The sequence below is a fragment of the Myiozetetes cayanensis genome, unplaced genomic scaffold, assembly GCF_022539395.1.
Source record: "Myiozetetes cayanensis isolate MyiCay16 unplaced genomic scaffold, myiCay2020 scf2-11, whole genome shotgun sequence".
Taxonomy (NCBI): domain Eukaryota; kingdom Metazoa; phylum Chordata; class Aves; order Passeriformes; family Tyrannidae; genus Myiozetetes; species Myiozetetes cayanensis.
The window spans coordinates 26,544,568-26,560,190 of NW_026087411.1; the positions used below are offsets into that span (position 1 = coordinate 26,544,568).

At 36.4% G+C, this 15,623-nt stretch overlaps 1 protein-coding gene across 1 annotated transcript in view; it reads right to left on the bottom strand.

Moving 5' to 3' along the window:
- The window catches only part of SRBD1 (S1 RNA binding domain 1), a 125,531-nt gene that overhangs the window by 79,039 nt on the left and 30,869 nt on the right, over positions 1-15,623 (bottom strand). The window contains 3 exon segments of the mRNA XM_050316273.1: positions 11,164-11,271; positions 12,337-12,427; positions 13,535-13,692. Of these exon segments, the coding sequence (XP_050172230.1) occupies positions 11,164-11,271; positions 12,337-12,427; positions 13,535-13,692 (357 nt within the window).

The window sequence follows — 15,623 nt, forward strand, 5'->3', positions numbered from 1 at the left end:
TGGCAGAACCTCAACTTAAGTAAAAACATATTACTGGCAAACTCACACAAATGGAAAAATGCTTACTTCTCCATTAGGTTCTTAGAGAATGTCTACTTGAAGACAAAACACTACCCAAATATACAACCAGCTCTGACTGTGCAATCACACTCAGTCTTAGTACCTCACAAATCAGAGGATACATCTTGTATTTATATAATTTTAATCTGCATGCTCTCACCATTAATCACACTATATTTATATGCTTACACTTAAATTAACTCCTGACAGGATTTCACAAGTAATTCCTGCTAGACCTTCTTTACATACTGAGGAGCCTAAATCGAAGTTTCTCAATCTTTATTAGTGAAAATTTACCAATTGCCACATCAATTTCATGACACAGTCACTTAAAACACAAGAGATAAGAGAAACATATGTTTTTATGTATGAGAAGGATAACAGAGTAATATCACAAATGCCACAGGCATCACTTATTTTAGAAAGGCAACATTGACACGGATCATAAATTCACATTTTATTGGTTGTAATTTGCATTCACTTTCAGTGTCAAAGATTTTGTTAGCATGGCAATACCATACTAGCATGGAGCAATGCTATTTCATCCAGGCAACGGGTAAAGACCCACAGCTTAAAATGCACATACAAGTAACAGGAACCACACTCCAAGTTTCCGTAATTCAATTCCCATGATTAAAGTTCAGCAAATACAAATGAGAAGTAGGATGTCACCTATTTTAAATACTTTCTACCTTTTGTTATTTTCACGTCCAAACCCGGTGCTTTGCAATGTGTGGTTCAGATGCTACTTCCAGGGGGTTCACAAAGGACATGGAAGAATCCAGGCCACTGTAAGTAAGTTTACAGTCCCTGAAGTGATTTTTACACTGCCACCAGCAAATTTCAATGATCTGCAAATCAAAAATACATCAAAGAACCACCATCATTCAGCTTATTCACTAATCTCTTTCAGTATGTTTGACCAGGTAACATCCAAATTTGATTACATTCCATTTCCACTACAAGAAAATGACCACACATGTTTCTTTCAAGAAAAAAACGCCACCTAAAACTACAAAGACACAGACCCATAAGTGCTCATTTTGGAAGCTTTTAAAATGGTGCTGCAGTAGTTCACCTAAAAATGTAAGGTTTTCTGAAATCAGTTTGAAATCAGTATCAATACCAAGTTTGGAACAAGCCTTCTTCAATGCTCACTGAGCTACAGTAACACAGTCTTAAGTTACGTTTTTTAGCTTAAATCCAAACCTCAGTTTTAAGCTTGGACTGCACACCATCAATTCATGCTCACAAATGATTAAGGAAAAGGAGAGGGAACTTTCTCTTGATTAACCTGCTGCACTGAAAAAGACAAGGAACGCTCAAAGCCGTACAAAGTACCCACAGACTGTACATCAAGTGTGTCTGTCTAGAGGAAGTACCTTCGAAGTGCCCTGTCCCTTACTCCCTGATTGCACTCTCATTCTTTCTGCACTGCTTCTTCCACCAGCTACCCACTTCCTCAAGCTTCTTGCATTCCTTGAGCCATCCCTAGACCCTGGCAGCCACTCAGGCACCTCTTAACAAAAGGTTCCAGGCCTTCTCCTGCCAAGAAGTACAAGATGGTACATGGCAGCGCAGAGACCTGAGCACAACTTTTTACAACTTGAGAGTTCCATCCCTCAGTATCTTTACTGATAATCCACACATCATGTGAATGAGTCAACAGCTAGTGTGTAATGAAGAGTGGTTTGGTGACTCTTCTGAGAAAAAAGAATATTGGACCGAATAAAAACAGAAATTCTGGGAGAAGTGGGCCTGTTAATACCATCATCCTGTGTTATGTTCATTCCACTAAATAAGATCTTCCTGGAAATCTTTCCATGGTATTAAACTGATAAAAACCTTGTGGTATTGACCAAAAGGCACAGAAAAACTTCAGAAGTTGTAGCCACTTTAAATGAAAATCTAAATTACTTCAGTCTGAAATAAAAAGTTTAATTGTGGCCTGTTAGGTATCTCACCCTCTCAAACATATCAGACACCAAAATTAACTAGTTTTGACTGCAGCAATCAAGCAAATTTTAGACCTAATCATCTTCCTTAAATCTGTTAAAACCTTCTTTATTTCTAGGCTTTGGAAATAGCCTTGAACAAAAGACTTCAGGCCAGAGTACTTTTGTCATCATAGAAAGCCCTTAAGAAAGGGGATTGTTTTGGAAACACTGACCAGCACACAAGTTTAAGTGATAAAAGCTTTTAAGACTTCTACTACTGAAGTCAAACACACTCAAATACACTATAGTTTTAGTAGTTCTATGTTGAACATTTAAATTAAGACAAAATCTGTCTTTGCCTTAATTAAATTTTAGGAATCAAACTCCCACTTTTGCCCTACGAATATACCACATGCAATACACACATTCCAAAACTGCCCCCAGAGGAACTGATAGACACACTCAATGCAGAAACAGTAGTACTTGTGCACTTCACCTTCTTTCTCTGACCTTTCTCAATAACCTTTTACTTTTCAACGTTCTTGTTCTGTGTCTGCAAATAGTTTTGGATGGTTGTCCCTCTTCACTTGACCTCCATTGTACTTCAGTACCAGATGACTTCTAGCTGATCATCGTAAAAAGATGTTTTATTTTTTTGAAAATAAGACAGGTCTACAAGAAAACAGTCTATATACAAATTACTACGCAGTGGGGCACATAAAATAAAATTGAAAATAGAGAAGTCATTTTGCAATCCTATATATAAGAAATGGCTTCTCTGTGACAAAACAAAGGAAGGGAAGAATTATTGTGACCAATTTCTCACTGTTATTTTCTGATTTGCAAGAGTATATTTGAGATCATGACGTTTCTAATTGAAGAGAATGCAAAGTTGCCCTTGAACATGTTGTCACATGTTTAATAGCTTTCCATTCTAAAACCCTCCCTTTTCTTCTATTTGTTTAGTGTTGCTTAAAGGTCTGAAGAGATTTTCATATTGAGAGCACAACTTTTAAAATCACTCCTTGATATTACAGTTATTATGATTTTCTCTTAGATGGGAAGTTGCACGAATAACTTTCCTCCCTCGCCCAAGATTTTCCCACAGATTCCTCTGGATGCAAGTCAAATGACATGTCCCAGTGTGCTGGAAAAATGGACTTCTTCCCGATGATTTAGATTTCTTTTGTTAGTTACACTTGCTTCCTGCCCCCCAGCTTTCACATTGCTGGAGTCTAAACTCCATATACATCTTACTTTTTTTCTGAACTTGAAGGAATTCATAATCTCTTTAACTACACTGACACACTCCCAGTTAGTCCTTGTTTTCATCCTGAAAACTATGAATTATTTCTTTGAAATATCAAGCACAGTTCCATAATAGTCAAATGCATCACTTAGACAATTTGCTTTAAAACATTTCAAATCCACACTATGCAAGCCAGAAATTATTACCTACTGTTTCACCTGCCCCACCACAACTTCACTGCATAACCATTTCCTTCCCCTCCTTCAGAAAAACATGGCTAGAGATGGTATTGGCATCCACAGCTGGGGCAAAGGGGAATCTTTGCTTCAAAACCAAAGACAGCCTTGAATTTCCCCTTTTGAATATAATATAGGTTTGGCTCAGAGATACTAGTCTGGAGATATATCAGGAACAAACACTGGATATTATTTTAAATGCAGACACTTGTTTCAATCCATGTTGTGCTGAACAATAGACAAATTACTGCCCAAAGTTGTGAATAAAAAAGAGTAGTAGGAGGATGTCATCTCTATGCAAAATTTGGTTCCAACTTACAGGACCATCTCTCCCAAATATAAATATACACAAAATGATTTTTCAGTTGAAGTGTGTGTGATCATTCAACTGTGGTAAATAATCAAAATGGAACATAACTTTTAAGTAAGGGACTGAAGACAGTTTGGTTAGATATCACTATACCAATTAAAATATTTTCATTGACTTCACACACAGTTTAAACGTTTGTTCCTCAAATTGTTTCTTCACTATTTAGGACTTCTCATGACTCCACTAGAGCTTGAAAGAGATAAAAGCAGAACAAAGGTTCTTCAGTGCACATTTCAGATTGTTTCTGCTGAGCATGTATTCCTTTAGCCAAAACTTTCTAAACTACCTTCCACCTTCTCTATCAGACATCTAATGACCTAAGGTGTGTAGGTGAGCGTACATAAATGTGTCATCAGTAGAGCTGTATAGCTTAACAGACAAAAATAACAGCTTAAAGAAAACACAATCAAAAAGAAATAGGAATAGTTTCACATGTCCCTACCCCCCTCTGTATTCTCAACAGACTTGAAACAACTGCATTAATGCAGCAAGCAATAGCTTGTAAAAGGATGCAAACCAGCTGAAACATTTGACAGACAGTGTTAAATACCAGAGGATTCATATCAACCACTTTATTTGAAAAGGTGCTTTGATGTTGGCTATCTTTCATGTACCTCTTTCAAGGCACATTAATAAGGAAAACTGAGATGGGGTAAATTAAGTCCCAAGGTCATATCTAGAATTACAGCACTGTGGGTACCTGATGAAATACGGATTAATGCTGCATGAGCACTGAATAAATAAAACCACTTCTGTTAACCACTCAAACAAGTTTTACAAGTAGTTCTGAACTTTATTCGGCAACTAGACTTCAGACATCTTAATCCCCCCACACTGCTTTGAAACCTAATTATCATAATGTGAACCCAAATGTTAGGTCCCTTTCAAACTGTGAGTGCTATGAAGCAGAAAAGTAATGGGAATTAAGCTAGTGTAACATTAGAAATGTAGAGGCATGGAACTTGAAAGTGGCATTTGTTAAAGCTGAGAAAGCATAATGTAGATATTCAACTACATAAAACACACATTTAAATTGAAAAGGATATTTAAAGCATGTGCAGACATCTATAAAATACAAGCGGACCTAAAATCCCATAGAACAAACATTTCTAAATCAATTTCTTGCCACCAAGGTCCAACTTCAAAAGGTATTAAAACAGACCTATTCTACCTTAGCAGAACATTTCTAAGTATTCTAAAGCAGACAATTTAAACATTAAAGAAAACCCAATGAGAACTTTACAAGACATTACAGACTTTCCCCTATTTGTCACAGTACAGAAGTGTTTGAACTTAAACAGCAATAAATTATTAATTACATTGCTTATAAAGTCTCGAAAGAAAAAATTTTGCTGTAAGTGGCAGAAAAGGATTTTGTATCAAGTTTAAAACCAAGTAGAAGAGAAACTGAACACCAAGCCATCTAAACAACAACAAAAATACACTTGTCTGGCTGCATTCTTTACTGTTTGCTGAAAACAATTACAATATCAAACTTTCTTTTAAATATGAGCTGAAACATGTTATTCTGAGTATGCATTAATGTAACAAGTACATAAGAAAAGTGAGACCAATAAGAATGTTTGTATTGTGACAATAAAACCACTGAGGTTGAAAGGAAAATTGTGACTGTATTTTGCCAAATGTGAAGATTGAACTGTTAATTTTGTCCTGCTCTCGCATGGTTTACCTGCCATTCAGATAGTTTTCATTTCCAAGATGCCTAAAACTGACAGCAATAAAAGAAAAATAGATTCCTGAAATATTTTTTCAAGATTTTCACTTAATCCAAAAAGGCCAATGAAATCCTAAGAGTTCATCATCTGCCATGTTAATGCTGAACACAATGTTGTTTCATTTACATTTCTGGTCCTGTTAAAACAAATACACTTGTCTAAACCAGAACATCTGTTTTGGTTATAATACAATGTATCTTTGGCAAGAACTCACAATAGAACTAACATAAATAATCAAGAATATTTATTGAACCTTGTAACAAAAACTGATTTGTAACAAAAAACCCAAAGACTAGATATGACTGTCCCTGGATCTAGTCCAGTCCTAATCTAAGTCAATAAACACAGCTCTAAAAGGGAAACTACATTAAAAAAAAAAAAAAAGTTATGTAGTTATTTAGGTTGGGTGTATCTGAAAGCATGTTAGTTACAAAAATAATGAAAAATATTTGCTTTAAGTCAAAACCTGTCAAACTGAGTTCAGACAGGTTTTAAAGCCACATGAAAAATCATGTCATATGCCTCACTTCCTACTACTGTCTTTACTGATTTGTCTTCTCTTTGGAAAACTTCAGTAAAACTATACACAGTTTGTATTCACCATTGTTGAGGATTTTTTTACCTTAATTGCTTGTTTCTATATATTTATTAGCACAAAAAAAGACAAACCAGTTATCAAATAAAACACTAACATTCTTGAGAAAAACTGAAGAAACTAAAATGAAGACAATTTTTTTTGAATAATTCTTCTCAGTATCTTTTGATACCGATACAAATAGAATATTTTGAAGTGAGAATCTGTTAATTTGATTCTTGCCACACAACTGAAAAACGCAGTGAAATGTTGTTCTCAGTTAAGGTTGTAGTCAAGTGTTCCTTAGGGTCGGATACTGAAGCCAATGAAAAACTTCACAATTCTAAAATTACTGTAGAGGACTTCAGCAGTAGAGAGACTATTTCAGTCTGTACTACACATACATGCAATCAATTAAGTGTTTGTCTGGTTACCTTTAACCTCTTATTTGTGTGTGCACCAACTGCACACACCTTTCTGAAATTATATATTCTATTATTGTCTTATTTCCCTGGAAATGCATGATTCCAAGTTCTATACGATGAACTGGATATAAAAGGATGAACATATTTGTCGTGGTTTTGCCCTGTAGCCCATCCTAAGGCTGAGATGGTTTTTGTCAGGTGATTTCAGGGACAAAACCAATCAAAAAGTTCAGTGACGCCTTTGCTAATTACATCTTTAAGACGGAAGAGAAGGGATCATTTAGCAGTTGAAAGGTAGGGCAGCAGCCATGTAGAAGGAGTAGTGGGCGCAGAGGGGCTAGGGCCTTTCCTCTCCCGACTTGGGCCGAGGAGAAGGTGATACAACACCAGCGCCTCTCTTCTCTCTTGTGTAGTGAAGAAAAAAAAAGTTTAAAGACAAACTGCTTAGGCAGCAGCTGCAGAATTCCAGCCATGAGATAACAGGATTTCAAGGTCGAAGCAGCACAGGAAGAGAAAATTCGAAGGGGAGAACTGCTTTCTCCCTTGGCTCTCTCTCCAGCAGGGTAAAGCCCAGAAAAAATAAAACCCTGCCATAGTAGAGTTTGGGGTGAAGAGACCCCATGTCTGCAAACAGAGGCTTGTGGATGCTGAGATTTGTGACTTTAACAGAGAAAGCCTTATGCTGGAGTAAGCGGCTCAGATGAGGCAGAGTCATTAAAGACACATGACCTCGAAGGGATCGATGCTTATGCTGGTGGCGGCTCAGATGGCTTGGATCTGATGAAGATCCATGCTGCTGCTGTTGGTGCCATTTGGCGGGTATTACAGACCTCATTTCGGTTCAGCGGTTTCAGGTAGGGATGTTGGGATCCATGTGTGGGATCCATGCTGCTGGTGCTAGAGAGAACCTACGCTGGAGCAGAAAATGGCTCAGGTGGGATATTGAGATCCGAGGTAAGGGATCGGACTGGACCCATGCGAGAAGTCAATCAAGGACTGTTCTCCCATGGGAAGGACCTCCATAGAAACAGGGTGAACTCTTAAACCGTATCCTGTAACCCTGTGGAAGAGAAAGATCCATAATAGGCAAGTGTCCATGGCCTATGAAGGGGCCCACCAGGACCTGGGGTAACCCCAGCCTTCGGTTTAGCGGGGAGGGTGGCCCAGCCCTGGAGGCCAACACAGAATGAGAGAGGTCAGAAGTTCCAGCTGCGGTAGTGCTGCAGAGTTACTGGAGAGAGAGAGAGCTGGAATTCTGAGAACAGAAGAAGACTGCTTCTCCTCCTTGGACTGATATAAAGGGAGGTGGGGGGAGAAGTATCTTCTGCTCAAATATAATACCTTTTACTTAAGTAGAATTGTTGTAAAATATAATTCTTTAGTTTAGTTTGTTAATAATAAATACTCATACCTTTTTTTTCAATTCAGTCTCTTTTTGTCTGCATAAACCTTCTCTCAACTGATAGTAATTGTATGTGGGGGTGTAAAAGTAAATTGAGCCAGGGCAAAACCACGACAATATTTTTATTGTTTTATAATCATTCCTGGCCCTATTCTCCACTTCTAACAAAAAAAATTAAGCAGTATTACATTACAAGCTTTATATGCTAAGGAAGTTGAAGTCTGTAGCACCTCTCCATCAACCACCTTTCTGAATGACAACTTAAGTTGATCGGGATTTTGGTTTTAAAGCACTATAAAACAATCCAGCTTCATCTGCAAAGCCCCTTTACTTCTTTAAGGAAAAAGATTTTAAACACAAATACAATTGGTAATTCTCTAACACTTGCACACAGCAATGAGTTGTGTTTTGCTGGGCAAGGACTTCCACCTTCATTCAGGTCAGTTCATCACTGGGAGAAACTGAGGGCTTGGGAAATGGTATCATGTTAGACATAACTGACTCATTTTGTTCCAATTCGAGTACTAGAGGGTTTTCTGTTTTGTTCTGGGTTTTTTAGTGTTGCTTTATTTTTCCCACAGTTCAAACACTAAATTGATTTGCAAATCCATTTTTTAGTTACAACTGCAACCTGCTGAAGCACATCTTCTTTAAAAATGAACATTATTGAACTAAACATTACTGAACAGATCCCAATATTATTGAGGAGTTTTAACTGAAAAACAATTTATAAAGATCACTTCATCCAAAAGCATACCACGGATTTCCACAGAACTGATGAGAGATCTGTATTCAGCCTATGTATAACATAGGCTGAATAATAACATATATAATGTAATAACATGTATAATATAAACATAGGCTCATATTTTCTCCTATCATGAGGAAACAACATAATCAAGAGAAGACTTGTTATGTGGAAACTGAAAAGCTGTTTGTGATCTGAAAGCACTTGTTCTGGGGGACCTGATTATTTAAAAAAAGGGGGTCAGCAGAGCATATTCTTCCAAGTCATCTTTCATAGTTCCCCTCAAAAAGTATAGCAGTTCTCACAGTGTACAACACCTACTGTCACCTATTGCTTAAACAATAACACTGTACTAATTGCTCCACATTTAGCAAGTATCACTTAAATTTTTGAAGTCAAACTACATAAATTTCAGGCACTTCAATGGAATATCAGAAGTGGGGTTGGACATCTGGACTCATCCATGGTTCTTTTCTGTTACTAAGAAGGTTAATGTTTCCTGGAGCTGGAAAGCAAACAGAGTAGCTACTTTGCAGAATTCAGCAGCGTGGCTTGGAAACCCCAATACTGGATAAAGCAATGAGATGAACACAAAACTAGTTAATCAGAAAGGGCAGTATGAGAACCCTGATCTTTAAGAAACTCAGTAGAGACTAACAAAATGTGAAGAGAGACAAAAGGACTGCAAGTCCAGTTTGTTTGTAAACTCATATACATAAATTTAAAGAGACAGCAGTATAGGAAGTTCAACAGCCCCAAATGTCACCTATAGCATGACATTCATCTGATCTTTCTTTAACTTGCAGTACCTCAGTGCTCTGCATACAAATTCTGAAGTAGGGACTAGCTCTTCACCATATGAGCACAGCACAAGAAAACCATTAACAATATAAAGATATAAATAAAGCAAAAGTGGTTTTTATTATCTTAATTTTCATTTCCAGGAATTAATCGGGCAAGTTAAACAGCATTTGTAGATTTTTGCTACAAATGTCACAAGTTTTGGAAAAAGTGAAAGGTTAAAAAATTACGAGTCACTACTAGAAAAAGCTACCAACTTGTTAACCCGATTTCTGCCTTACAGCATGTATAATAATTCCTATTACACAAGAGCTTTTATTAGTTCCAAGAACTTGGTAGTTTAATTACTATTTTGAAAATTCTGTAATCTTGAACTATAAACAGGGAGAAAATATTAACTCAAAAAAGGTAAACAACAGTAAGAAACACAACCATCACAGTATTACATAAATTTTTCTGTGTAAACTAGTATTTGATCAATAAACATAATCACTATTAAAGACAAAGTGCTTATAGCAATATAATTTATTTTTAAGCTATATGAAGTGAACAAAAGCAAAATTAAACATTTGCCAAAATCCACACAGAATGAAGTGTTTTCCATTCTCTACAGCCATTAACCTTGGATTCCGCAAAGAGGATGCCTACTCTTTCAGAAGCTTGAATAGCCTCCTTCCTTTGCAAACAACTAAAATTAGAAAATCTTTACTATGTCTGCTGTAATAAAAGAGTGATTTAAGCACCAAATTTTGTGCAAATTTACTTAGAAATCTTAGAAACAAAGAACAAGTGCAATTAAATAAGTTAGTAGGAACAAATTTGTTAACCATATGTGTAAGACCATTTCCTAATTTATGAAGAAAAGGCACCATTAAATGTATACAATAGTTGAACAGAGAAAGGTCATGACTTTTTTAAAAATACAGAAAACTTCTTTCAGTATGTTAAGAAGTGACAACTAAATACTGCTGTTAAATGTCAGCACAAAAGATAATCCAAGGTAAATCACAAAAATTGCATTAGAAAAAAAATAAAGGTGTGAATTATAAAAAATAAAAGCAGTTCCACAGGGGAGAAAAGAAAGTGATATAATAAAGTTTCCATCAGAAGCAACAGAAGAATACTTCACTTCAAATTCAACAAATTAATAGATAAACCCTGAAGGTTGAAAAGTATAAATATCTTCACTACTCTCTACTAGGTATTAACACAATATTTATTTCCAGACCATTTAATACCCATAGGATTAGGAAGCATTCCACACCGTAGTCAGACAACAGAAGCTTTATCGTTTGCATTTAAACCTCATTTATCAAGACATAAACACACAATGCCAAACAGTCCTTAGCTGTTAGTGCTGCTATTCTCACATACTTTGTTACAATGATAATAACAACAGAGTGAACCTCAGGAATAAAATGCTTCAGTGAGTCTCTCTTACTGACTCAGGAGAACTACTTTCATGCTCCAAAAAACTACAGCCATTTTTCTTTGGCTAGAAGTCTGGGACAAGCTTGACTCAATTACAAAGTAACAAAAAGAATTATTTAAACAAATTACCTTTAAAACGACCTCTTAAGTTAAAATATGCTGGACAAATGAATATCGCAGTAAAGGGATCTTACCAGTAAACAACATCCAGTGGTGCAAAATATTTCTTCATAATCAAGTCAGCAAAGTAAGCTTCTGTTTCTCTGCAGGCTGTGCCATTGCCAATCACAACAGTGCTACAGCTTTGTGCAGGGTAAAAAAAAAAAAAGGAAAATTACTCTTAAACATTTTTTAAACTTTTTCATACATAGCATTCCATCCACAACAATGGCCAATATATCCTATTTTAGGTAACACAAGGCCCAGATGTAACAAGAACATATTGCTAGTAATACTGCATTGTGCTTAACATGTTTTCAGTATGACAGTTCATGAAATGAGTCAAAATTTTCATTTATTTGTAATGGAATTGTACTGTGCTAATATATACAGAAAACCCAAAAATGATACTTCATATTAATAAATGGAATGTTATTTACAGTCCTCAAACACTTTCATCTCATATATCCGTCATCCGGTATGAGCCATGAAAAAGGGCAGAAGTCCAAGTAATCACCATCTTAATTCCTTAATGGGAATATTGTAGTTGCAATAGCTTGCAAGGTCATTCCTTCTGACTGCCCTCCCCACAGCCAGTCAGCCATCAAATCACCTTGTTTAAAGCCAGTCTAATGCTTAAAGACAAACTGGACTGTATGCTGTGGCAGTTCAGCAGCTGACTCAGTAGACCAGATGTTTGTCCACAGGGATCCCAAAACAGTTGGACACAATAAACTTTTAATCACACTACCCCTGTTTGCAATTCCATCTGGAGATCTACCTGTGCAGGATTTCCTCTGCTTAATAAAACTCTTCCAAAAACTAAATGTGGCTTTTGGAACAGGAAAAGATCAATGAGCGGTTTGGGGGTTCTGGGGGTTGGAAGAATAAGGCTGAACTTATTCCTTGGCTGAATGTTAATTTCTATTCCTAAAAATAAATCGACTGACAGAGTTTTATGGGGATACATTCATAGCATGCAGCCTTACCCATAGCCATGCCTTGATTTCACACGCTTCTAACATATACATAGTATAAAAGCATGAACATAGACTAAAAGAAAAAACAAGCTCTGAACTAGATTAAAAAAAAAAAATAATTTCAGTTAAATCAGTAGAATTCTTATTCCACCAAAAAGCAAGTATTTAGATAGTGAAGATGCTCATTTTGCTTGGAAAGAGCAGTAAGTGTAAATTCCTTTAGCATACTTGTACTGTAGCAGAAGTTTCTTGATCTTCTCAGCTTCACGAAATCCTTGACCAGAATGCAAGTAAACTACATCGGTGTGGAGTATCTGACCTAGAATAATTAAAGACAAAGCCATCTGATAAAATCCACAAAGGTCCAAAAGCTATATCCTGCAGAACTACTAAAGTTAATTTGATGTTTCACAAAGAAAGTTTCTTAATAACTCATCTTTCCCTTTGATTTTTGTATTCAAATATAAGAAATGTATGGTGGTCAGAGGACTAGAAGGCTTTGGCTAGAAAAGCAAAACAAGTTAATACATTTTCTAGTTCCATGTGGACATATCCACATAAAAAATGATGAGCATCTAGTCATATTAGGAAATAAAATGTATTATATTATCAAAGAGAGAACCAATAATTTACTAGAAAATATTTATTGCTCTAGTGCAATACATTTTACAGATCCAGTAAAGAGAGATGAAAATTAGGAAGTCTCAGGGCTTGAGTTCCAGAGCTCCTGGACTTCCAGTGCCAGCTCTTGCAATCATCCCATCTATCACATTTGGAAAGAACTGGATTAACTGGCACTGAGAGCTTACAGTGCAATGAAAACTAATAACCATTTACCCTACCTTTATTGCCTTTAGAAGTTTTTAGAACACATCTGCCATTTTTGCATGGGCCTAAAGAGGTACGTATCCCCTGATTAGACTAGGATGAACTGAAAAGGCTCTGTTCTGTATCTGAACTAAGTTTTGCAAATACAGTGTTTCTGACTTCTCACATTAACACACATAGTACTAAACAAAAACGGGGCTGATAAAAGTGTCCACATGTCTAAGATACTGCCTATGAAAAAAGCAATGTTATAGAAAATATTAAAATTCAAAGTCTTTCGTGAACAGTAAAAATGCCAGGTATTCGCTTTGCTGACTACTGAGGGGCACAATTATTTGAACCTGTATTCAGGAAGGTAGAAGGCATTTTAAATTCTATTTTAGAGAGGACTAATAACACCAAAGAAGTCACTGGAATACAGGTGGCAGAAACTTAACCTTAACCAAGCTGAAGAATGGAATTTATATGTCAGGATGTGTGGAAAACACTAAAAGCTTCCCCAAAAAACTGATAAAAAAGATGGTTTTGAAATTATCCTTTACTCTAAATGAATGAATTTTTATCAGTCCTCTCAAAAATGTCTGGAATTGAAACTTACTGGTTGGTGAAATAATTGCCAACTTGCAGCCATGTTTGTAGCCAGGATCTACTCCCATCAAAGTACGACCCCTCACAGGGCTGGTCAGAAGCAGCTGCCGGAGATTCCTCCCAAACATCATCACAGACTCTTTCTCCGCATCAGATGTCAACTTGGATCTTAGATGGATGGAAAATAAAATAAAATAAAATTTCCCTTCAATTAGTTTTCAAATGCACTTACGAATTGTTCCAAAGTTGTAAGGTTTCTTCCAATCATGTTTCCATCATCTTTAATTAAATATTAAACTTCACACCAAGTTATTGACACCTTTTTAAAAAAGAATCAGCTATATGATAACCTTATTCTTATCCTAAGAAACAGTGAATATAAAGTGTATAATAGAAACACTTACAAGAATGTACACATACCAACTAACATTAAAACACCAACTCAGAATTTTGAGCAAAGAACAGTTTCCTATCAAAGCTGATACCTAATTGTAAAGAAAAGTGGATTTGAAGAAGGCATGGATCGAAATCATCATAATTTCACAGTTTGGGAGAAAAATCACTACCCAGCAAAAGAAAGGATGATGGTTTACACTGAGAGGTACCAGAGAGAAACTGGAAGGGTCTCTCCAATTAACTGCTAACACACCATGACTCATGAGGTATTTAATTTTGTCTATGAATTACATTATTTAACAGTCATCACAGAAGCATGTAGACTTGAGCTTTTTCTAGGAGGATATTCTGCTTCCTCAGAACCAAACTAGAAAACTGATGGGGCCATGTTGTTTCCTGTTTCCTAACTCTCTTTTCCAAGTTATGTTCTTCAACAAAAAGAAGTGAGTGCAGCAAGGTTTGACTTCGATGACTTTAAGCATGAACACTTACAGCAGAGTGTTATGAGAAACAAATCAGTCTTGTTGAGTGAAGGCATACAAGATAGAAAATGTCTTATTTGTCAGATGTGGCCAGCAGGACAATGACTGATAAGGACAAGTATTGCATCTTACATAAAAAAGGAAAACTGAAAAAGTAATGGGGACACAAATATTCATCACCTAGCTGATTTTTTTTTTTCTTTTGCAGGTACTCATTGCCATTTTCAACTGCATTACATTATCAATAACGATAATAATTAGCAAATAAAAAGAAATCCAGTAAAGCCTTCATATAACTTCAAAGGGTAGCCAATGCCCTTATTTTCCCTTTTCTTTTTACCCATCACTGGAAGAAGTAATATCTGGGTTTATTTTTATGGAAGGGAAAAAGCCTGTGTTCAAGTTAGCTGATCCTTTAAGAATGGGGCAGGGAAAATTACTCGTTTTGTAGGTCAATCGGTGCGAGACACAAGCAAGCTACAGATAGTTCAAAGAACCCTCATAAAGGTTATTTGACATGATGTAATATGAAGTTGTTCTGAGCAGTTTTTGGATGTGGAAGAACTTAACAGACTGACTTGAATTTGCCCAGAATCCAACCAAAAAACCAGATCAGCCCTGTCTCATCCCACAGTGGTACAGAAAGAACTAGTAATCATCATCTCTCTTTGAAAGTAGTCTAGAGAGAGGTCTAGATTCTCTTTCACACATAACTCATTGAACATTCCCTAGGTAAGCTGCTACAGCAAGAGGCTTCCTTATATCCCCATGCATTTTGTTTCTGGATCATGTATACCAAACTAACCCAGATACAATTCAAAGTGAGATGGTGAAGGGTATGCAGGCATTACAAGACTCCTTAGGAATTCAAATGTGCCCTCAACAAAGAGCAGACACTCTGCATATTGCACTAGGTCAGGTAAGTTGTCCCTCTATCCCAGTATTCTGTTTCCAAGTCTGTTGGCAACATGTTCTGCAGGTCCATCGCAAACTGTGTAAATAGCTGCCACATTTTGGTTGGAAGGTGATTCTTATTATGTCTCCCTAGGCCTTTCACTGGAAGATAGTAAAAATTTATCCCTAGAAACCTTGTGCCACTCTTCACAAGCCATTCATCTCCAAGCCCTCTCTCTCCCAAGGTGAAAAGCCCTAGCATAATCAATTTTTCTTCACAGAGAAATTATTTCACACTTTTTTCCCCTTCACTGGGCCTTTTCCAGT